Raw genomic sequence first — 24,207 nt, 5'->3', positions numbered from 1 at the left:
CTAGGCACTTCACCTGTGCAAATGGGGCACTGGCTCTCGTTATATGCTTACAATTATTCATTTTCATCTTCTGACAGCCCTGGATATCATGTGTTGAACTGACCATGTAGAGTGTCGTACTATTTCACCTGTCTAATCACTATGCAAACATTGATTAATGCGACAGTTTGGTAGCCTTTCCAATGTGAAAATATGAAAAACGAATTTGGAATGATGAGTCATGAATCTTCATCATAAGGGACAAATCTATTAAAGACGAGTTGCTGGGAAGTGCCCTTTTGAAATTATCGCTATGCCGATGGTCCTGCTTAAGGTGTCCGCCTCGTGAAAGGAAGGTTGAACGTTCAAGGCCTGTTGGTAGCTTTCCGTTACAGGCGGTCCACTTCGATACGTTCAATGCTAATTTGAGCTACTTCAACCTCCTTTAATCAGAATTATAACTTAAAGAGATCCTATGTGCTACACACACGACATCCTCTTAGCATTAACAGCTCAGACAAGCAGAGAGGATCATGTCTGTGTCCGGATCAATAACAGTAGAAAATGTGCAGGAAAAATGGGCCACATTCATTTATCATCATCTGCGTTGTCAGTTATCCGCTTTGATCTGTTAAGCTGATGATATGGCTTATCTGGTGAGGAGAGATGTGTGGGCTGCTCCCGACTGTTGCCCTGAACGGCTGACGTCTGCTTGGAAGTTTTCATTTCTTAGTGTGCCTGAATTGAAATCATCAATATGCGAAATTGCTCGGCAGCTATCAGGCAACACCGGTGTTTAGTCTTTGACCTTAGAATAGATGCTCAAATTAAAGTTTGGAAGAGAGAAAAGTGGTGCTCAACTGAGCAATTGTTTGCAGCTGCACCCTGCAACGGACTTACGATAACGTGACGATTGTGGTTGGAATCCGGCTGTCAATTGGTTAAATTGCAGCTTGTCGTGTAGTCATGGCTCTGTTGCAGGTCCCAGCCACTGAATGGGTTGCAGCAAGTGGGTGATATCTGTTACCAAATCTTTGAAATACAAAAATCAATAGTAACCCTTTTCTGGTTGGCAGTCCTCTGTGTTGTCTAGTAAATCCAAAGTTTACTACTGGCTATAGTGAAACCACGGTTTGAAGTTTCTCTTTTATATCTGACTCTGAATTGAAGCAAGGAAGCTGGTCGATTCTAAGCTTCTGATGTTTATGATGTCGAATTATCCAAGTTTAGAGTTAAGTTCATTTAACTCTGTGGTATTTTCTGTTTTTAGGTGATTTCCTGCTGGAAGACTTCAAGAACTACACATTCCTTAGTAATGGTTACATCGGTATTAGCGGTAATGAGGAGGAGGAGGAGTTCAAACAGACCTTGGAGGCCATGACTATTATGGGATTCACTCCCGATGAACAGGCCTGTATGTACCGTTTTCAAGAATCTATAATGTTTTGCTATAATTAGGGGAGGAGAGTACATAGAAACCATAGAAAGGCATGACCAAAATTCAGGTTGCCTTTCGGAGCCTATGACCTTACAGTGTTGGCTCCCTTGCATGCATATGTATGAATGTGGTCTAAGATGTAACTGATCATGAAAAGGGCCCTTAGGACTTGGAAGCGGTTTTTTGAGAGAATAGCAAATGGTAAAGACACTTTGGTGAGGAAACCTAACTATATTTGTAATATGTTGCCCGTTTTTTCAGCTATCATCCGAGTGGTATCTGCTGTACTGCAGTTCGGTAACATGAGGTTCAAGTCGGAGAGGAATTCAGAGCAAGCCTCCATGCCAGATAACACTGGTAAGTATTGGCAGGGATGAGCATACCCTCCACCTCGGGTTACACTGACACTGCAAGTTTTTTCAGGATTGCCGATATGAAAAACACAGAATACCTGATAGTATTACTTCTTTGAAAATGGTCACAGTACTGATGTGAGGTCAAAAGTGGCACATGTTGGACCTGCAGTTAAATACAGCAAGTCCAAGTGTGTTCCAGCATTTTTGTATAATGTACTGGAAGGACATCTTTTGGCTTGATAAGCTTTGCCCGGCACTTGTTCTCATTATTCTTTATCTTAATTGGTCTCTTGACCTTTTTCTGACGATTTATTGCCGGCATAAAACTATTATGGCGGTTATATCTGATCCAGTGGGCTGAACCTTGTACCTTGGAGTCGAGATGTAGTGGAAGAACTGTAGATTGTATTACACAGATGATCCTTGTGTGTCTTATACAACGATAGAAAGATTTACACCGGAGACCATATGAAATTTTATTGGCTTTTACTTCAGAGGTTAGACTCCTCTTATAAAAAGCAAAGAAATTAAATTAGATGTCTGTAGTTGAGCCTTCATGGCTGAGCATTATATGCAAGGAACACCTGTATAGACTTCAATATGCCTGCTGAAACACTGGGAAACCAGGTAGCTGTACATGAAAAGACTAGAGGAATTTGTTAGTAAAAAGTACATTCTTGATCGTGGTATTATTGGCATTGTTGCTTGTTGTCATGAAGATATATTTTCCTAGTGCTAGAATGAGGAACGATAATTGTGCTGTAGGCCGATGTGGAAAATAACTGTTCCAATAATGAGATATGAGGAAGTGAATAGATAAACCAATGCCCCTGTTATTTCTTCAAAGGCCTAGTATTTCACAGTACTCTTGAAATTGACTGCTGTGGCCTCTCTTTCAGTTGCCCAGAAAGTTTGCCATCTCCTTGGCATCCCCGTGACAGAATTGACACGAGCCATGCTCCGACCAAAATTGAAGGTTGGTCGTGACTTTGTCACTAAAGCCCAAAGCAAGGAACAGGTGGAATTCTCCGTTGAAGCGATCACCAAGGCGCTGTACGAACGAATGTTCAAATGGCTTGTGAACAGGATCAACAGGTGTTTGGATAGGACCAAGCGTCAAGGCGCATCCTTTATTGGAATCCTTGATATTGCCGGTTTTGAGATCTTCCAGGTAATTGCTCTTTACGTTTTAAAATAACATTGTCGGATTGAAATAGCTACTACTGTCATTTGTGTCAATCTGCTTTGATATTTGCTGTTGATATTCACAGGACTTCATAGAACCAAGTAACAAGAAGGGTTGAATCAGAAAATGATGCAATAGTATTCTCATTGACAGTAAACAGGTGATACTCATGTAATCAGTTGTTGCGATAGACATATTTAAAGACAGGGAAGTCGTTGTCTGGATGATTTTATTTTGATTCTCTCCATTGGTGAAGTTTTGATGGACAAAAGATTTGGTTCTTCATTACGTATCAATTTCATTCTTGTTTCCAGCTTAACTCCTTTGAACAGTTGTGCATCAACTACACCAACGAGAGGCTGCAACAGTTGTTCAACCACACTATGTTCATTCTAGAACAGCAGGAGTACAAACAAGAAGGCATTGAATGGACATTCATCGACTTTGGGTTGGATCTTCAGCCAACCATTGACCTCATTGAAAAGGTGAGATTGGAAGACAGTCACGTGGATGACACTTGAAGCGTTCATGTACATTATTTAATAGTTTGGGTGTCAAGCTTGAACTTATGAATTCTCTACTGATAATTTTATCCCTTGCAGCCCATGGGTGTGATGGCCCTGCTTGATGAAGAGTGCTGGTTCCCCAAGGCTACTGACAAATCCTTTGTGGAGAAGCTCATGGCAGAGCACGGCAAGCACCCCAAGTTCGCCAAACCTGACTTCAGGGCGACCTCCGACTTCTCGCTCATCCATTATGCAGGAAAAGTGGAGTATTCTGCTGAGAAATGGCTGATGAAGAATATGGATCCGCTGAATGACAACATTGTCAAGCTACTTCAGTCTTCTTCGGACAGCTTCGTGAGCTTGATCTGGAAAGATGGTGAGACTTGGTTATGCGTCGGGCTCATAACACAACTAATTGTTAGCTTAGTCAGGCAACTTCATAGTTTCGAAAGAGGCAGCATTTTCCCTCATACTTATAGAAAAGATGCTGGCAGAAGTCTGCAATATAGACAGCATGATGGCTCCTGACCTCCCGTAGAGTAGTTTGTCAGTTTTGGAATCGTATTTCCTGTTAAAACAAAAGCTTGTAATGCATTGAATTCTTTTGTTAGTGTGGTGACATGAAATTTGCTTGATTTCGATCGCAATTTGTATCTTTTCCAGCTGAAATCGTTGCTCTGGGTGCTAACGAGTCTGAATCTGTGTTTGGTAGCCGTACCAAGAGGGGTATGTTCCGTACCGTAAGTCAGCTGTACAAGGAGCAGCTCTCCAAACTCATGGCGACACTCAATAACACCAACCCCAACTTTGTCAGGTGTATCATTCCTAATCATGAGAAAAAGGTATGTATAAAAACAAAACAGGAATTTGATATGTTGAGAACTAGACTGCTCTCGGGTATTATCAAGAATTTGAAGGATACACTGGAGGGGTTAGTAAAAGGTGCCAAGGAAAATGACCTCCATTTCCATGTAAACTTCTGTGATAAATGCAAATGAAAAGTGGCTTTCCATCATACAGAATCTTTAAATTGTCTTCTCATATTTTTTCAGGCTGGTAAAATTGATGCTCAGTTGGTGCTAGATCAGTTGCGCTGCAATGGTGTGTTGGAAGGTATTAGGATTTGTCGCCAGGGCTTCCCCAACAGGATCATTTTCCAGGAGTTCAAGCAGAGATACGAGATTCTTACCCCCAGCGCTGTGCCAAAGGGATTCATGGATGGACGTAAAGCTTGCAAGAAGATGGTAGGTACTCTTCGGATCCCACTGCAAAAGAGATCAGTTGTTGAATCAAATTGAATTACACCAAATCAGCTAGGACTAAACAGATTGGATTTGCTCCTCAATCCATCCCACTTCTATGCCATACCAGTTGTTATCAAATTAAATTCATTGCCTATGCACACTTAGCCTACTGGGACTGAATATATTGGGACTTGCACCTAAATCTGTCCCTATTCTATCACATCTCATCGAATACTTTACTTTACTTTTACTTGGTTAAGTTGAGAAGCGCAAGAACTTAAGTGGTTGGTTACTTTGTGTGGGAGGCTAAGTTTGCAAGAAAGGAGTGGGTGATAATTGGCCTGTCGCAGATGTTCCATTCTTAATTGTACATAAGGCTGTGGGTGAGCCAGTGCAAAATGGTATTGACTTACAGGTGTAACAAGGACCACATGCTACACATTTTGTGAACAACCCTATTCACTTTAGGGTCTTTGTCATGATTACGTCATAGTTCTGCTGTTTATGACGAGTTTTCCTCTGAGCAAAAAGAATCCCGTAAACTGTGATCACCAATTATGGTTGTAAACTTAATTCTTGCTCCGGCAGGCATACAGTCACTCAAATGACCTGATCGATGTAATTAAGATTTTTCAATATAATCACTTCAGACTGCCATGAAAAATACATAAAAATATTTCCTTTATATAGAACAATAATGTGCTGCAATCAATTCAGCTTTTAGTCTAAACTACATCCGCTATTCTAAAGGGTTGATTTTGGGCTACACAATGGTTTATCATTTCGAATAGAGAAGAGTAAAAAACTCTCATTCTTAGGACTTGACACTCAATGGTGAATTTTGCGGTAATGGCTTGAATGATGTTAGGCACTAATACGACAAACTTTTTGCTAACCCTACTCATAACTGTATAATGGCAAAGCACAAAGGTCTCTCATAGGGTCATAACGCTCATAACAAATTTGTGCAAGTTCCCAGAGTCTTGTCTCATTCTTATTGTCACTCATGTTTGATGTTCCAGATTGACGTCCTTGAGTTGGATCCCAATTTGTACAGGATAGGACAGAGCAAGGTGTTCTTCCGTGCCGGGGTCTTGGCCCATCTTGAGGAGGAGCGTGACCTCAAGTTGACCGACATCATCATCCAGTTCCAAGCCTATGCAAGAGGTCTCCTGGCTAGGAGGTATGTAAATAGATATCCAGAGTGGCAGTGGTGCCTGTGCCTGGGCAAGCAAAAGGCAGAGTCTAATAGCATGTGTCAACTACAGTGGCAAATGCTGGAAACCCCAAAGCTTTCACAGGCATTGGATTGATGTTGATATAAAGTCATTGGCTTAGCAATTGTAGCTAACCTCAAAAGCCTGTGAATAAGTGAGTGACCATAGAATTTGGCCTCAAAGTAGAAACATCCAATGGTCTCTTGTTACAGTATTGGCATAGTATTAACACCAGCCATAGTTGCATACAGCAAAATGCTCTCGGGGATGATGCAGAATGTGTAGCTGGTGGATGTTTGAGACGAAAGTATATGTCTGTGTTGTTTTCACCTTCATGGTGAAGTAAGATAAACTGATAACTAAATCTGATGACTAAATCTGATTTTCAGGAACTATCAACGCCGTCTGCAGCAGTTGAGTGCAATCAGGATTATCCAGAGGAACTGTGCCTCCTACCTCAAACTGAGGAATTGGCAGTGGTGGAGACTGTTCACCAAGGTATGCAATGTTAAGAATGGGAAAACTGAAATTCCCTGCACCTGCTGCCTATACCAGGGCAAAGAAAAGACTCCATCCTAGTGAGAAACATACACGTGATATGAACTCATCCTTTGCTGGAGATACAGTCCAATTGACTAGTTAGGCACCCAGTTGAGCGGAAAGCAACTAGGCCAATGCAGAAGCAAAACTTGACTTCAAAATACGGCCCATACTCCAATCTTCCTCAAAAAGTATAAGAGATGAGGATTGACCCAGCAACTATTATGTTCTTGAAAGAGTTACTGTAACACTGGTAAATGGCCCTGTCAATGGTTGATTTGATAATCCGAGAGCTTATTCTTAGACTAAAATCAATAAACCCTGTGCAGAAGGTTGTACAACCAAATGTTGTCTTGTGTACCAGCCTTGTAATAAACTGTCATAAACTTATGTTAGCTTACTCAAGATGTGTTGGATTTATGAGTGTAGACACATAATTTGAAATGGGGGAGCCTGCCTACCTTGCAATTGCCCGCAAGAGTCGAGCACGTGTCCAGCAGGCACATTCACAGGTCACTCGTTTTGAAATGTTATGGATTTAGTGTCAGTTCTAAAACTTTGATGGTCGAATTTGTGCATATTAGTTCTGTCAGTTTATGGATAATTCTAAGGATCTTGGCAAACCCTGGAAATACAGAATGACTTTTTAACTTGTTTGCTGTAGATAACTTTGTGTTTTAGGCCGAGTATAGTTAGCCTGACATTGATTCCTTGATCACCAACATGACCACACAGATAGAGGTTCTCATCGTGCATCAGCCTTAAGCCTTATGGTTTTGTACATTAGTAGGCTACCTGGCTTCCATTCCCTGCCTTTGATTCGATTGGTGATTGATACAGGGAACACATGAAAAGGGGAGGCTGCTGAATATAAAGGAGTTTATAGAGCCCTGACAGGTGTTTCCCCACAAAAGAAAGAAAAAAACAACTTTTCATTTCAACCTGTTAATTCTGTCTTTAGGTGAAACCGTTGCTGAATGTAACTCGCCAAGAAGAGGTTCTGGTTGTGAAAGAAGAGGAGCTCAAGAAGGTCAAGGATCAGTTCGAGAAACAGCAGTCGACGCTTGGTGAACTCGAGAAGAGCCACACGCAGCTGGTCGAGGAGAAAAATATACTTGCCGAGCAACTGAGGGCTGAGACAGACCTCTGTGCAGAGACTGAAGAGGTAAGAACAATACACTGATACATCTACCTCCCTTCGTGGAACCTATGTTGGCAGGATATCCTCTATCAAGGATAGGACACAGTATTTGGTTCCTTCTATTCAATTTGACCTACTGTAATCCAGGCACCTCTCTATGAAGTACTGCATGTGTCAGTTCCAAATAGCAGGTGCTAGCTGCCCTGTGGCCGACAACTGGATATCTAAAAACTTTCAAAACGGAAAAGTTCATGGACTCAAATATATTTTTTAGGCTCGTACCCGCCTCAGCCAAAAGACTAACGAGTTAGAGGAACTGCTACAAGATTATGAAGCCAGAATTGAAGAGGAAGAGGAGAGATACACGCAGGTGGCAACCGACAAAAAGAAATTAAACCAGACCATTCAGGATCTTGAAGAACAGTATGTATAGATTTGGATTTCTGTGGCGTTTAACATGCTAAAGAATTATTGTCGAACGTAAAACAAAGTTAAAGAGTCGCTATCCCTATGAAGTAACCGAGTGTAAGGGTATGCAATTCGTTCATTTCGAACTTCTTATGCACAAATTGCCAAAATATTTCTTATGTTGTCCTCTTCAATCTTCAATTGTCAGTTCCCCTCCTTCTTCAGTGGGAAGCCTGTCTGTAGATGTTTCCCGGCCGCTCCCACACTCCTTCACCTCCTTCACCGTACAGCGTCAGATTAACGATAGGCTGACTGAAATGAGGGTGTTTGCCGTGTATAATTTCTTGTCATTTTGTATTTCAGGTTGGAAGAAGAGGAACAAGCCCGACAAAAACTTCAGTTGGAGAAAGTTTCCGTTGATGCCAAGGCTAAAAAAGTAGAGGAGGCTCTGGCATTGCAGGAAGATATCAATTCTAAGGTAAATTGGAGTGATTGCTTGGATAAGATAGAGGGCTGTTTTCCAACAATAGGATTGGCTACCACAGTTCCTTTCAGTTATTTTTGAGATTTTCAGATGTTTTAATGTTGAAGATGAAAAGTGTTGACAAAATTCAAATTGTCAAATTCAGACATGATCTGCGCAGATGTGGGCAGTTCCACACTCGCCTTGTCCTTATAATATGGATTGCCACATGAGTAATCGTTTATTTCACGGTATAATGGCCAGTGCACTCTGCCTTCAGCCCGGTTTCTGAATTTATGACTTCCTCTTTCAGTTAACGAAAGAAAAGAAAGGCCTAGAAGAACGTGTTGGTGAGATCAGTACTCTACTTGCGACCGAGGAGGACAAAGCGAAGCACCTCACCAAGGCCAAGAATCGATATGAAGCCATTATTAAAGATCTTGAAGAGAGGCTGAAAAAAGAACAAGCGGTAAGTTTGATTGAAAGTGGAGGAGAAGTTGTGATCTTGATGTTGTTACGAAAAGTTTCATAACCCGAATGTTAAGACGCAGTGATGTCAGTAGAAATTGAAATGCTGGTCGTCATAACTGCAAAGATGCAGTGACGTCATCTAACTCAAAGTACCCCATCTCTGCTCTTCAGATTTTAATGAGATATTATAGTTAAATAAAAATCCAATTGCAAATTGTTTTCCATCACTTTCAGCTTCGTCAAGAGTTAGAAAAAATCAAGAGGAAGCTCGAGACAGAATTAAACGATTTACGTGAACAGTTGTCTGAGAAAAAGAGTCATTGTGACGAGTTGCAAGATACCTTAACCAAGCGTGACGAGGAATTACGGTTAAGTCTGCAAAAGTAAGTGAATATTGATAATAGTTCTGATTTAATAAATATCTGAACCTTGTGGCTTCGATAACTGATGCAGACACATTGATTGTCACCTTGGAATATTAAGTCAGACAACTACACTAATTAAATTTGGAATTTTGTCCGAATCTGAAGTAGTATAAAAGTGCTATTTAAGTGTATGTATCATCAACCAAGCTGCTAAATCGGCTGGTTTAGTAGGCATTGATGATATCATCGAAAGGTTATTCCCTGGAAAAAGTTCCATGCAGACGTGATTGTTTTCATTTTCAGAGTTACATGTCTAGACTTGTTCATTCACAGCACATTATGATAATATTTCAGGACGGATGAAGAGGTCGCTGGTAGGACGATTGCTCAAAAACAATTACGTGAAATTGAGTCTCAGTTTCACGAAGTTCAGGAAGATTTGGACGTCGAGAGGGCCGCACGTACGAAAGCAGAAAAACAAAAAAGGGATCTTGGTGAGGTAGGTTTAGTCGGTTTGTTACTTGACCCTTTGCCAGTGATCTCTTATCAAACACTTTGCCCTTTTGCACACAGATTCTTTGAAGCCGCCTGGCTCCAGAAATAGGGACTGAGTGAGGAACCTCAGAAAGCACGTGCCTAGACATGATAGATGCGTGGTCAACGTCGGGACCTCTTTGATATGAAACATTCGGGTCAGGCATTTGATTTGGAGACCTCCTGCTTTTGCTGTTTGACTGTTTGAGCCATCGTGCTTCATTCAAGGAGTGTGTCTGAATAATCACTGATGATATTCATCTTTTCATTGGCATGTATTACATTTCCTTTCTGACCTCGCCCTTTCCAGGAATTGGAAGCCTTGAAGAGCGAGTTAGAAGATTCGATAGACACAACTGCTGCGGTGCAAGAACTGCGTACCAAGCGTGAACATGAGGTCGAAGGATTGAAGAAGGCCTTGGATGACGAGGTGAAAAATCGTGAAGGCCAAGTGGTGGAGATGCGACACAAGCACACTCAGCAAATAGAACAGCTGAATGAACAGCTGGACCAAACAAAGAAGGTAAGAGTGATGTGATTTTCCTTGAAAAATCTATTTTGTACTCTCTTGAAATTCATGTCCAGGCATGCTTCTCGTTGCTACATGGCATGGTTATACTTATTTTATTTGTAAGGATGAAAAACGGTGGATGAATTTTTCTTCAATGGATAACAACATATTTTGATCGTCTTTTTCTTAGCTAAGTAAATCAGCATTCAGCCAGCCTTGCAAAAATCAGCCTTAAAAGCAAAGTTTTTTTAATGGAAATCTTCTTTGTCTTTTCAGACCCGGGTTAATCTAGAAAAGGCTAAAACTACTCTAGAGGCGGAGAATGTCGATATGGCGTCTGATATTAAAAGTCTTAGTGTTGCTAAACAAGAGTCTGAGAGGAAACGAAAACAGCTCGAAGGGCAGGCTCAGGAATTTGTGATGAAACTTACTGAACTGGAGAATGATAAAAAATCGTATGCTGAGAAAATAAGCAGATTGCAAGTAAGTATTTGTCAGAACAGTTCCTGAGATACATACCTGCAAATGTCTACAGTATGTCTGTCTGCACTATATTTTTGAAAATATTTTCATATTTGTGACGTTGATAAAATAGCATTTGTGCCTGTGGTTTGTGCGTTTTTAGATTTGGTTTATTTGTCGTGTTTCTCATTGAACTTGTTCATTTGATTACAGCCTTGCATGATATTACTTCTCTTTGTTTCAGACTGAACTTGATCAATCCAGCCAAGGCTTCGAACAGGCCGATAATAAACTTTCAAGCGCGATGAAACAAGTTTCTTTGCTGGAAATGAACTTGAATGATGCGCAGGACTCTCTCCAAGAGGAGACGAAGGCAAAGTTGAGTTTGCAGTCGAAGATCAGACAGCTAGAGGAGGAGCGTGAAATGAACATCGACCAGTTGGAAGAAGAGGAAGAGGCTAGGAAGAGCGTCGAGAAGCAACTGGCTGCTTCTAATCAACAGGTTCGTTTGATGTCGGTATGAATGAATGTGTTAAAATGGTAGAAAATTCTCTGCCGCTAAAGCCCCGAGCATGTGCGGAGCAGGTGGTTGTGGTTTAGAGTACTAATTGTCACTTTGTGGGTGTTGTTCATATCTGCTAGTTCTTTCCAGGCAGATTTGAGTTTTGTGATGTGCCTTTGTAGCCCCTGTCCCCAATAATCGTGAACTTTGAGCAAAGATGCCTTGGAAATAAGTCATATGAAAAGCTAAATTTCTTTTTCAAGATTATGTTGCTCCTAATGAAAGGGTCGGCCAGATTTGCTAATGAGCCACTCTTTACTTTCAAACTCCTTTTTCAAATGCCAGGCAACTGACGAGGAAGCAGTTTCGCTTTCTATTTAACTACCTTGTGGCTATTAAAAAGCATAGAAGTAACTTTTAAATTCTACCACTCCCTCACAGCTTACTGATCTCAAAAAGAAGTTAGATGAGGACGTACAAATAATGGACGGTATGGAGGATGGTCGCAAGAAACTACTGAAAGAGATCGAGATGTTGCAGAGCCGCAACGAGGACTTGACCTCCCACAATGACAAGTTGGAGCGCAGCAGGAAAAAACTCCAGGCTGAGGTTGAGGACTTGAATGTTGCCATGGAAGGACAGAGGTCTTCCTTGCTCCAGCTTGAGAAGAAGCAGAGGAAGTTTGACCAGAATTTAGCCGAGGAGAAAGCACAATCTGAAAGGTAGGGGCAATGTCAATGAATTTTTTCTGGTTTCATTCTATAAGGTGGTAATGCCTATGACTCTGGTTTCTATTCCTTCACAAGGCTGACGATGACTTGATTTTACACAGTGGTAATGTGTACTCTCTTCCAGGCTTGGTGCTGAACGTGATGCTGCTGAGCGGGAAGCCAGGGAGAAGGAGACGAAGATTCTCTCGAGCACACGCGAGATCGAAGAGCTGCAGACCAGGATTGATGAGATGGAACGTGACCGCACAAAACAGAGCAGAGAACTCGAGTACCTCATGTCTAGCAAGGATGATGTCGGCAAGAATGTCCATGAGCTTGAGCGGGCTAAGAGAACTCTTGAAGGACAGGTAAAAGATCAAATTTAAGATTTAACTCTCATCAGCCAGATGCTGGATTAATCTAGTCAACTTTTTCGGTTACGAGTTACCAAGCTATACCTTAGTTTACAAGAACATGTTGTACTGGGTGTTTTCTCCCAAATCAAAATGTGGAAATTGAATTCATTGATTAAGTCTGTCATTGCCCTACGCAAGTAATCTATTGTGTGATCTCAAGTGCCCCATCTCTCTTTAGGTTGAGGAGCAGCGTACCCAGATTGAGGAACTCGAGGATGAGTTGCAGGCCACAGAAGATGCCAAGCTGCGTCTTGAGGTCAACATGCAGGCTCAGAAGGCTCAGTTTGATCGTGACCTGCAGTTGAAGGATGAGCAGTCTGAAGAGAAGAGGAAGTCGCTGATTAAACAGGTGTGTATTGGCTAGCTGAGACACTTCAAATTTCTGTTGTTTTGGCTCTAACTCCTCTTATGCTACCTTGGTAAGCTGATAGACGCGACACTGAGGCACCCATGGGAGTGAGTTCATGCAGAAGAGCTAGGCTCAGGCCATGCAGTATGGCTGGGCTGACAGTCCATGACAACGGAACTCGATTTTCAAGATACTTAATGTAACTCTTTATCATGCGCAGCTTCGTGAGATGGAGGAAGAGTTGGAAGATGAGCGTAAACAGCGTAGCAATGCTGTCAACGCCAAGAAGAAGCTGGAAGGCGAGTTTGCCGACATGTCGCAGCAGGTCCAGATGGCAGAGAGACTCAAGGATGATGCCCTCAAACAACTCAAGAAGATTCAGGTAAATAGAAAGCATGGACCACTTCATTTGTTGGGCGTTCGTGGTGCGTCGTATCATAATCAGAACATAATCGGTTCAGTGCCCGATTCGGACTTGTTGCTGGTCACTGTGGAAATTTGCTTGAATTTCATTGCTATCCTTTGAGAGAGTAGTTAGTGAATACCTGTACCATGTGTCATCACCTCACAAAAGGCCCATCCAGTTGGGGACTTATAGTTCTGGGTTCGTAGTCAACAACAGGAGAGGTTGTCAACCAACTTGACACTTTGAACCTGGTCTATCCTGAAACATGTTAGTAGAGAACTCTGATGAATTGCTCAATCGGCAATCTGACCAGTACCCATTTATGCATCTGGTTGGAGTTAGGCTGTAAAGGCAATAAGTCTCACACCAACAGTGGCGATCTTTTCCTTTGTGAATTTCTCGCCCTGACGTCGTGTTCTCAACTGTTTTCAGGCTCAGATGAAGGAGCAGCAGATGGAGCTCGAAGATGCTGCACGGAGTAAGGATGACGCTGTGGCTGCAGCGAAGGACAATGAAAGGAAGATGAAGCAACTAGAACAGGATGTTGCCCAGCTGCAGGAGGATCTGTCGGCCTCGGAGAGGGCCAGACGCACAGTCGAAGGAGAGCGCGATGAGCTCATGGACGAAATGAGCGCCAGTAGCTCCAGCAAGTAAGTAAAGTAGACCGAAGGCGAGGAACGAAATTGACCATGACAGATTTTGTTACTCTGATAATTTATTTGGCCGCAATCCAAAGCATGCATGGATGCAGGGCACAAAATCTTAAGATGAAATATGTGTGAGGGTGATGAAATCGTTTGCGTTTCTTGAACTGTCAAGCATATGTGTTGATTCCGAAACCCGGGTCTTGGTCACTTAAAAATAGAGAACAATGTCATAAACAAAATACACTAACAAACATCTTGAGAAGATGCATATCATGTGACGAAGCAAGTTTAGGATGAATCTTGTTTCTTGTTAGGTCATCTCTCATTGAAGACAAGCGCCGCCTGGACAGCCGGATCCAAGAGTTGGAAGAGGAGCTTGAAGAGGAACAGGGGAACCTCGAGATCATGGTTGATAAGGCCAAGAAGAACAACGCGCAGGTCAGTATAGGACAGGGTTTCGTAGGCCTGATTCTGCCTCTCAACAAAGCTGTATGTCGATCTGCTCCTAGCAGGAAGGTCCAGAAGGTGCCGACCATTCTCATTCGAAATGGGTAATAGGCGAAATGGCTAGTAGGCGAAATGGCTGTAGGCAAAATGATTGTAGGCGAAATGGCGATACACCGAGAATATAGTTATCAATTATTTAATAATGTCTCATGAGCATTTCATTTACTTATCATTCTATTTCCAATAATTTTAGATCGAGACCTTGACGACTGAGCTGGCATCGGAACGTTCTCTCACACAGAAACACGAGAACTCGCGTATTCTCCTGGAGAGGCAGAACAAGGATTTGAAAAATAAGCTCTCCGAGATGGAATCGCAGCTGAGGTCGCGTTCCAAGGCTACTATCTCCTCCCTCGAGAGTAAGATTGCCAGTCTTGAAGAGCAGCTGGAAGTTGAGGCCAGGTAATGAAGTGCTGACTGTTCAGCCAGAGTGTAAATATCATATAGATGCCTCCCATTGTGCACATGGAATTGAGTCCTGTTGGTATTATTTTGGGGGGAAAGGTACTTCTGTAGATGTCTCCATTGTGTACATGCAGATTTGTAACTGTCCTGAAGTCATGGTACGGTCGCAAACTGATAGTACTACTTTATGCAGTGCTCCTGGCCTTGAGTATGTTGGGTAATAGGTGATGGAGCTGTTACACTGTTTGTAGGGACCCCAGTTCAGCTTGCTCAACATGTATTACACCCATAAGATTTGTGCTATGATGTCCATGTGAAGGTTTGTGGACGTGTGAACCAGTCACAGCAAAGTGAGCAGGTTTGTTTGGGTCCATATGTTGGTAGTGGGTTTTACATTTAGGACTGTTGCTTTGTGACTTTGGAAAAGAGAACAACCATTGACAGGAACGCTTCTCATCGACACCAGTTACCACTCTAATGTTTATTTTGTGTGTTCAGGGAACGTGCTCAGGCTGCCAAGCAGAATCGTCGCCTTGACAAGAAGTTAAAGGAAATGATGATGCAGGTCGATGATGAGAGACGCCATGCTGATCAGTATAAGGAACAGGTATAACACAGGTTCTTCTCCTCCAGCAACGTACTCTCAGTAGTGCGAGTTATGACCTGATGATTTTAAAATAACTTCACGTGGTCTTGGCCGTTTGATCAATGTTCGATTCCATTAATTTTATTGCTTAGTTCTTAGAATGTGACATAAAATGGAGATTCTGAGTAGCTCATGGTGTCTATGCTAGGACCTGACAGTAGCTTGTGATGGACTGGCCGAAGTCTTGAGTTGCTAGGCCTAGACATTTTCACATATATGTTGTGGTATTTTCAGGTCGAGAAGGTGAATACTCGAGTGAAGGCCCTGAAGCGTCAAGTGGACGAGGCTGAGGAGGAGGTGACGAGGTTGAATGCCATACGCCGCAAGCTCCAGAGAGACTTAGATGAATCAAACGAAAATGGGGAGAGTTTACAACGAGAGGTCACTGGACTTCGGTCAAAAATGAGGGGGTAGGTATCTCTGCAACCAACATGACATTTCTGGCTGGAGTTTTTTTCCGACAATTCGGTCCTGTGATGCATTTAAAACCAAAATATGACACACTAAACTATTCATAGTTGGTTATCCACTTCAACATAATGCAATGTTGTGATGGGCCATTGAACATGTCCCATGAGTCGTGAATGGCTCTGTCATTTTAATTTAGAAAGCTGATATTGTAGGAAATTGGAAAAATGATCTAGAACTATGGAAGGAGCGTAATTTCACTTATTCATTACCATTGATGCAGTGACATCATGAGCAGGGGGGTCCAAATATAATGCCCTTGACACCTTACAAACACATTTCCTCTATATCTTGCACCCTATTTTCACAGCTATGAGCTGCAGCGCTGACACCTTTATGTTAATGAAGCCGCACACTATGACACTTGACCCATTTTATTACCCTGTTTAATAACCACTTTACTCCTCTTCCTACATAAGCCTTACTTGCAGGCATTTTATGTTCATCCCACACATTAACTTCAATAGTGTCGTCCATGTTGCAATCGAAAGTTTTGAATTCTTGAGCGACAGAGGTGGCCTTACCCTTGATAAAGTTGTCAAAACAATGAGGTGTCCTAATGTCCTGGCATTGTCGAAATTGCTACAGAGTTTCTCTGATATGAGAAAGATTTCTCGAAATCTCCAAACAAACTGAAGTATTCCATTCTGCGATTCTTCTGTCTACATATTATAATTTGTCGTCGTCTCCTCCTTGCCCGTTTAGGCTGATAGGATATTCCTCCTACTATGAGTGAGTGCACTGGTCGACCGCCTTTATTTCTAAAGCGCCCAGTAAATGAGCAATTTAATTTGCTATGCAACAAAAATCACATGTTTGTGGTGGTCACAGGGACCAGCGATCTATAGAAAATGCAGAGATGACTGGTTTTACTCGCACTTGAGATATCTTTTTGTCACATATCGAAATCATTGTAAAAAATTGCTCATTTGTGTAGCGCTTTAGGGCTTCATACATGTGGTTGAAACCACATGTTGATAGATTTATCGCAACATCATGATGCTAATGACTAACTAGTTAAGTGTAATATCAAACAATATCTAATGGTGTATTTAGCTAGTAATAGATGACCTGCAGTTCTGCAACATTTGACAGCAAACAAGTGACCATGGACATCAAAATGACAGCGTTAAACTGGTGCAAAACAGCTGACTTGCACAAAAAATATACGCACTGACCCACTGTCATTTGAATAAAACCACATAGAGGGCTCTGGTGTAACCTCATCATTTCGTTGTCTATCACCATGCGTTTGTCGTCCAATGACGCTTTCTATAACCAGATATGTAGATATTGCTAAGTATGGTTGCCATAATAATGTTTGCTCAGCAGGGTAAAAACAAGGCTCATATAATATCCAACTTTACCCGGCGTAGCTGCCTATTTCTACAATTTCACATATAACAAACCAGGGCCCGATTGCTCAGCTGTAATGTTGGCGTTAAGTCCAAACGCTGCTATTGTGAATGATATTTACTGTAGTTAAGGAGATGAAGCTAAGTTGAGCAAACGCTAGGGTTTGTCTCAAACCCCAATTGAGCAACTGGGCCCAGAATGCTCTTTAATCACATTATAACTTCTCATCTACTCCATCTTTCACCATAGGCAGCTAGGATACTCAAATGCTGTGTGAGTGCACCTCTAGACCCATCTTTCCTTAAATACCACTTCATCATCGAAATCTCTCTCAATGTTGTATTCAATGACTTATTTGAAATTACTCGCTCCCAGGTGCAAAGATCTTACATGATTAATGGCTAACTCAGTAAGTGTATTCCCCAAGCTGTTTGTCTCCTTCAAATGGAATCTGTTCCCAAGAAAGCCACCTTATTCATATCTTTAAAAGGCTGGAAAGATAATGTTATTCATATCTTCCAACCCAATTTTGTCTGTCTCCTTTTTATCTTCGACACCCTTTCTGCCATAGCTGTCCCAGTGCTTGCATAAATTTCATTTGGAATGCCCTCAATCTCGTTCCAATGTTTTTATTTGGTTTGTTTGTTCCAGTAAACATTCACATGACAAGGATGATGATAAGACAAAAGACTAGGTAACATAACCCCAGTCTGCTGGAATGCTCTTGGAATGTTCACCATCATTATACCCCGATTTATTCATGTTTGGTTCGCATTCTTTTTGTTGATTTGATTACTAGTATATTGCATGACAGTTCATTAGATTAAACTCCTCAAAATCACCCCTACTTAAGAATATTCCCCATGATCTTTAGCTTCTGATAAAATTACTCCCTTCTGGAGAACATTACCGTTTTCATCTGATGAATTGAAAGACTAATTCAAAGAAAACCTTATTGGCCTATGACAAGTCTCAGAGTAGGTTGTTGACTGGTTTGAAACAAGATGAGTACAGGTAAAACTACTTGTGGCCAGATTTGAGTCGTGTTGCACCCTTCCCATCATACTGTGCAGATTAAACTGCGTCCCTTCTTGAGTGTTCCAACTAAATTAATGTAATGTGCCAAACTCAGATGGTGTTGCTTTTGCCGTGTCTTATTGGTTTTTAGCATTAATTCACCAAGTCCAAGAGTCGACTTACAAATTTAAGTACCCCGAATCTCCCAGCATGTGCCAAGAGTAGCTACTCTTCCATTCATTATCTCATCATGCAGTTATTTCCTGCATGGTTTTACATCGAGGATACTACATGTAGACATTGCTTTCGGCTTCTCAGACAAACCCATTGTGCCAGAATCAGTCGGTAAAAAAAGGACGTCGTGGATCACCATGTGAAAAATTGTAACAAGGTCTATAAGGGGCCGTACTTTCAAAAACTTTATTTGCATAGGCATACCTTTGGTCAACAATTTTAGGGGAGTGTAATGCACTCTTTTCATCCTTCATTTTTACCTAGCACAAAAGGCTTTTACTGATGGAATTAACTCGCCACTGTAGTGCGGTCTTTCGATTTGGCACCATGGAGAACGAATTTGAGTACCCTGGTGTTTGGTACCCTTCTATTTAGCACTAAAATTGATCAGCAAACATGTCCTAGAAGTGACTTTTCTGGCATCATGGGTTGATTCTACTACAGTAGGAAATAATACATTACATGGCACCATGCACAAACATTGTACCATAGCGAAAACAGTTACAGCTGCACTGAGTAGTGTCCGTCTTCTCTCAAACTTATAGAAGTTCATCATTGTACAAACTAGTTTCCACAGAAATATCATTATCTTCACTGTATGTAGGTCATGCAGTGACGTCATTTGGGTGTCTAATTTGGATGTCAACCGGTATCCTTGACCCTCCTGATGTGCAGTCACTTCTGCCATTGTTGTACTGATGACAAAATGAGCTTGTGGGTCAGTAGCATCAATTTGACATCCAAAATGGCGTCTTCCTGTGATGACGTCTGCATGGCCTCCATTGATCAACATCAGCTGCATGACACTTGAGAGTATGCAGCCTGACGCTGGGTGGTTATGGTGTCCTATTCTTCTTGAATAAATTTCTACAAATTTTAGTAACTGATGAAAATGAATACCAGCATACCACAGTTAGTGTCATTTGGGAGGCCACTGAAAAATAGCATTGAGATATCTGCTGTGCAAGAAAGTTGCGTCAGTCACTTTTTGCATAGGTGGGGTCTGCTCTCCCTAACAAATACAGCTGCAGGCGATAACATTTACAATTACAATATGATCACTAAGATTTTGCAGGACCTGCGGACATACTTGGCAATCATTCACTAGAAAATCAAATAAATGATTTGGTATAGTTATTCCTCAGTCAGATTAACCCAATATATTTTGGTCTGTAATAATTTGCAGGATTGATATATTTTACTCTGCACTTAAACCCTGTTTCAAGTTTTTCTCAATATGTAGACCATAATATCTGTTTGTTTCTCTCTTGCAGTGCACGATTAACAAGCGGCATGAGCTACCGGTCTTCGCGGGGAGCAAACGCACGCGATGACTCCGACAAGGAAGATGAGGTAGACGACGGCGAATAAACATTATTTCCATGACAGGTGGCTGGTTTTGTGTGATATCCGAAACGACGAGGATCAGAAAAGACACGGATCCAGCTTAGGTCGAATATCAATGGTTCCAGCTAGGACTCGTGGCTTTGTGTCTGAATGCTTGTTGGAGAGCTTGACTCCGATGTTGAAGTGATTTGACCGTGGCTTTTGGACTGTTCAGACAGTGACAAGACTGTATGGCTTGTTGCTGCATAATAATGTAGCTGTTTCAGTTTTGAATAGTTGTAGACATGTCATGATACTTCTGGATTAAAGGTTGAAAACTCTGCACAAATTCATTTGATGGGAATATTTCGTACTTAGGAATCATAACTGGATAGGCCAGTTTGATATTGTAGTCTCCTGCATCTGGTGAACTTGACATTCTGTAGTTTGATAACACTAAGGTCATTTTCATGAACGTAAGTTGTAAGGTGCGCACAAAACCAGTTGTCGTTTTTTTATACAGGACAAGTTGCTCCAAGCTTGTGATATGTGTCCACCGTGTATGGTAGGACACCTTATGAATTGTATAGGTCTAAGTAAGTAATGTATCAAACTATAAACCAAATATACATAGCTACATTTTAATACTGCTACTGGTCACCACAGGGGACAGTCCACTTGTTTTCTTCGGCACTTCAGGGAGAGGGGCCAGTTAATCAAACAATTTTAGTCCCTATGAATAAAAAGAAAATAATTTTTTCAAGCATAAATCAATCTGAAACGAAACTTTTTGACCAGCTTCGTAAAGTGACCACTGATATTTCAATCCTGGAGGTGTTCTCCATGGGCAATAAAAAAAACTTGCGGTTCAATGAAATACTTTTCATATTATCAGAAATGTTTGAAGTGGTGTTAACAAACTGGCCATAAGGCTGCCACTGCTGTCCTTGAACTGCCGAAACAAGTGCTTCAATGTCAAGCATGTTACAATATTAAACGAGGTTGAGGGTTGAATAGGTACCATGATAGCTTCAGGCTAAGAATTAAAACCAGTACATGATTTGTATATTTGTATTTGTATAACCATACAAGGTAGATGTATAGTGAATCTATAGTCGCAGAGGCTTTAGAGTGTATTGGCTTATTAATGTGGTATGATGGCCATGCTTGTTCCAAGTCTAGTGTCTCATGGCAGTCAAAACTACACCAAGATGACTTCACATGCTTGGGGAAGAAGTTAAAGAGGTTGAATCGAAAAACGATGGTAAAGATAAGGACTTTTGAATGGGTCGCTATAAGTTCCTTTGTGTTAAGCTGCGAATTTTACGTAGCTTCTAAACGGAATTTCTTACAAAGCTTCCATATGTGAATGCTGACTCAAGGGTCAGTAGGCATTGACTTGGATATGCATGGCCTAATTTGCGCTTCAGGTTTGACAATCTAGATAATGTAGAATAGAAAATGACTGATGAATATTAGCTAATGTGACGCTGAAGAGGCAAATTCTTCCCAGAGTTTTCTCTTGGGTGGATGATTTAAAGAAAACTACACAGTAGCCTTATATAGGTTTGAAACAAAAGTAAAAAATTCGGTTTATGTGTCTTTTAAAACATTTCTTTGATACTTCGTTTCTTGACGATTGCATGGAGTTAAAAATGATGAGCGATTCTTTTTTTATCGTGATTTTTTATTTAGTTTGCCATTTTTGAGGCCATTGAGCAAAGTTCATGTGACATGACAGATTTTGTGTTAAAAATTCTGTGTCTGGTATTGATATTGTGCTAAAATTTAATACTGCTCAACTCCACAGGTTTAATGCGAAACAATTACATATTTTTGACAGAAACGGCACGTTTCTAGTATTCATGTCCCTGCCTGTGCAATCCTAAATGTGATAACACCAGTTTGTAATGTTTCTCTGAGGGCCTGAGTAAAGTTGGTGTCATCCTAACTTTGACAGAATTGACCAATGGAGAAGGGTGCATTCATGTATAGAAAACTTTTCTTTGGTGCACAGAGAACTCTACGTGGCACACTGTTCTTGCTGTACAGACCGGGACACTGTCTTTCCACTGGAATGACAAAGTGTCATTGTGTGCCCCATCATTAGTATCGGTGTCTGAAAATGTGGGTGAACCGATTGTGGCAAAGTTGGGAGGACACGGAACTTCTGTAGACTACGGTTGGTAGCACGTGTGTTTTTCTATGCCATCCATTTATCCATCCAATGTCCAATGAGCATTTTGTAGTTGTTTGTGCGTGGCTCTGAATGCGTGTTGTCCCTTCATCCATTCCTTCAAACTGTGGGGCTTGTTGAACATTATATAAGCACTGTTTCTAAAAATGTTTGGGCCATGTTCTTACAGATGAGGTGACAGCAAAATGTTTTGATAGTACTAACATGAAAGAAATCCTACTTTGTTCAATCGTGCTCCAAGTTGGACAAGAAGTATCCCACTGCCAGTAGCAGGTGCAGTGTGTTCACTTGTGAATATTGAAAATGTTGGCACCATTTCATTGATTCAAATTGTTGGGAATAGTGGTAGAAACCTGCTCATGTTCCCAGAAGTCTAAACTGTTCAATTTCATCTCCAAACATTTTCGGAAACATGTTTGAGGGGTATACGTGTCCCACAGGTTTCCCGATCTCATGGTGTCATCCCCGGTTGCCTTAAAGTCTTTTGTTTTGGCTTAATAGATGCTTTAGTTGCATGATGAGAAAAATATACGATAAGTTACACAGGAGTTATGCTCAGTTCGATAATATTCACCATTTCCAGATGGATGTCTTGCTCTGAGCATAGAAATATACTGAATTACTTGATCAATTTATAACTTCTACTATTGTAAGATGAGAAATGAATGAGCATGGATAGACATTGCACATGTTGAACCCTAGGAAAGACACTACAATAAATCCCAAAGTATCTGTAATTGTGGGATATATAGACTAGATTTGGATTTCATATTTAACTGAAAGGTGACATAAATCTCTTTTGATTGAGCAGTACAATGTAATTGCATGAGGTTCTTCAAGAGAAGGACTACATTTATTAGGTGTAAGGGATCACTGTTTGCACTAGCTGATAACATTATACACTCAGTATAAACCATTAATTATTAGTCATATAAGGGAAAAGAAATCATAATAAAATGGCATGTAGCTGCTAGGTGTATTCAAGTCATGTAATTCGACCTCCGTATTAAAGAAAAAAATCAAATGCCCTGCACTTAAGAGTATGATATTAGAGAGCCCAATACATTGGGAGGTGTCTTCTTTTCAGCATATTTCTCTACACCACATTGTATAAGCAACAGGAGTTTCCATTCTGATGGTACAGACCAGGAGTTGCCGTAAGTGACCCTAAGGAAATCTAGAATCAATCATCCAGTCAGAATCATGAATTAATGATAAAGATTTCATCAAGAAATTCAGCTTCAGAAATGGTTGGTGCCGATCAAATATTTGGAGGATCGGCACCTTCTACGACCCAGCCCAGGCTGTCCATGCAGTAGGTTGGCGTGACCCTGGGTATTATCATAGATGCTTGGCACACTTGTATAGTGCAACATGTAGCTGCGAAGGATGTAAGTACAGTGAATGTCTGAATTAGTAGTAGTAGTACTTGTACAGGTAATCCTGTGTAGTAACAATCAATGGGCATCAGTTGGGCCTGCCTTCTTTTGGTCAAGGGATGAGATGCTGAGTGAAGGGTGAATTGATAATTAAGTTCAGAACATTCAGTCACCAAATGTTGATGCTAAGTAAAATGGTTAAAATACGCTAGAAATGAGTGATCCAGCTAAGGTTGGTCCAGCTAATGTTAATTATCCATGCTAACTAAGTAGCTAATTGATGATGCTAATTCCCTTGCTATCCTTGATGATTTGAACCATTCAGGGTTGTGTATGCAATTTTTTATGAACAATCCCCCAGGATGGTGATACAATATGTTCACTTCTCTGCTTTGCAATGATTGTGCAGGATAATGTTACATAAATTAACTTTGCAAAATAATTATGTGAAATAAAGTAACTTGACTTTACATCTAATGATATGATTTTTTGTGTTTTTAGCTCCGCTAACAAAGTCCGTCCGTCCGTTGAATGTAGGTGTAAGTTGATTGAAAATACTTATGTTGTTAAATCTAAAGGTTTGAATGTTGTTAAATCTAAAGGTTTGAATGTTGTTAAATCTAAAGGTTTGAAGATCAGTGACTGCACCTATATTTAATCAGAGGGTACAAGGAAGGCCTCCTATATTAAGCAACTGACAAGGTCAATAGAGGGGTACACCGAATCGGCCCCCGAGCCTCCCACTGATGAAACTCGTCCACTGTCGTTGATCCCATCAGAGAATCATATCTACTGTCGTTTGTGTGGGAAGATGGCTTATG

General features: G+C 41.1%; 1 protein-coding gene across 5 annotated transcripts in view; it reads left to right on the top strand.

The window, feature by feature from the left end:
- LOC135489711 (myosin-10-like) overlaps window positions 1-23,863 on the top strand; it is a 43,333-nt gene extending 19,470 nt beyond the window's left edge. For 3 of the 5 annotated variants that reach the window (XM_064775219.1, XM_064775205.1, XM_064775213.1), the window contains 29 exons: window positions 1,250-1,393; window positions 1,679-1,774; window positions 2,673-2,944; window positions 3,274-3,444; window positions 3,562-3,841; window positions 4,129-4,307; window positions 4,518-4,709; window positions 5,732-5,892; window positions 6,316-6,424; window positions 7,428-7,631; window positions 7,882-8,030; window positions 8,379-8,493; window positions 8,792-8,947; window positions 9,184-9,332; window positions 9,669-9,813; window positions 10,159-10,371; window positions 10,636-10,842; window positions 11,066-11,323; window positions 11,765-12,045; window positions 12,179-12,401; window positions 12,628-12,798; window positions 13,019-13,180; window positions 13,637-13,854; window positions 14,166-14,289; window positions 14,552-14,760; window positions 15,262-15,370; window positions 15,644-15,819; window positions 16,583-16,609; window positions 19,759-23,863. In XM_064775219.1, coding sequence (XP_064631289.1) covers window positions 1,250-1,393; window positions 1,679-1,774; window positions 2,673-2,944; window positions 3,274-3,444; window positions 3,562-3,841; window positions 4,129-4,307; window positions 4,518-4,709; window positions 5,732-5,892; window positions 6,316-6,424; window positions 7,428-7,631; window positions 7,882-8,030; window positions 8,379-8,493; window positions 8,792-8,947; window positions 9,184-9,332; window positions 9,669-9,813; window positions 10,159-10,371; window positions 10,636-10,842; window positions 11,066-11,323; window positions 11,765-12,045; window positions 12,179-12,401; window positions 12,628-12,798; window positions 13,019-13,180; window positions 13,637-13,854; window positions 14,166-14,289; window positions 14,552-14,760; window positions 15,262-15,370; window positions 15,644-15,819; window positions 16,583-16,609; window positions 19,759-19,855 — 4,997 coding nt within the window. In that variant the 3' untranslated portion in view covers window positions 19,856-23,863. Of the gene's footprint in view, window positions 1-1,249; window positions 1,394-1,678; window positions 1,775-2,672; window positions 2,945-3,273; window positions 3,445-3,561; window positions 3,842-4,128; window positions 4,308-4,517; window positions 4,710-5,731; window positions 5,893-6,315; window positions 6,425-7,427; window positions 7,632-7,881; window positions 8,031-8,378; window positions 8,494-8,791; window positions 8,948-9,183; window positions 9,333-9,668; window positions 9,814-10,158; window positions 10,372-10,635; window positions 10,843-11,065; window positions 11,324-11,764; window positions 12,046-12,178; window positions 12,402-12,627; window positions 12,799-13,018; window positions 13,181-13,636; window positions 13,855-14,165; window positions 14,290-14,551; window positions 14,761-15,261; window positions 15,371-15,643; window positions 15,820-16,582; window positions 16,610-17,884; window positions 17,928-19,758 lie in introns of all 5 variants that reach the window. The other 2 variants (XM_064775232.1, XM_064775226.1) reach the window with 2 other exon arrangements.
- The last annotated feature ends 344 nt before the right edge of the window (window positions 23,864-24,207 follow it).

The sequence above is a fragment of the Lineus longissimus genome, chromosome 1, assembly GCF_910592395.1.
Source record: "Lineus longissimus chromosome 1, tnLinLong1.2, whole genome shotgun sequence".
Taxonomy (NCBI): Eukaryota; Metazoa; Nemertea; class Pilidiophora; order Heteronemertea; family Lineidae; genus Lineus; species Lineus longissimus.
This window is presented reverse-complemented; position numbering and strand designations above follow the sequence as displayed.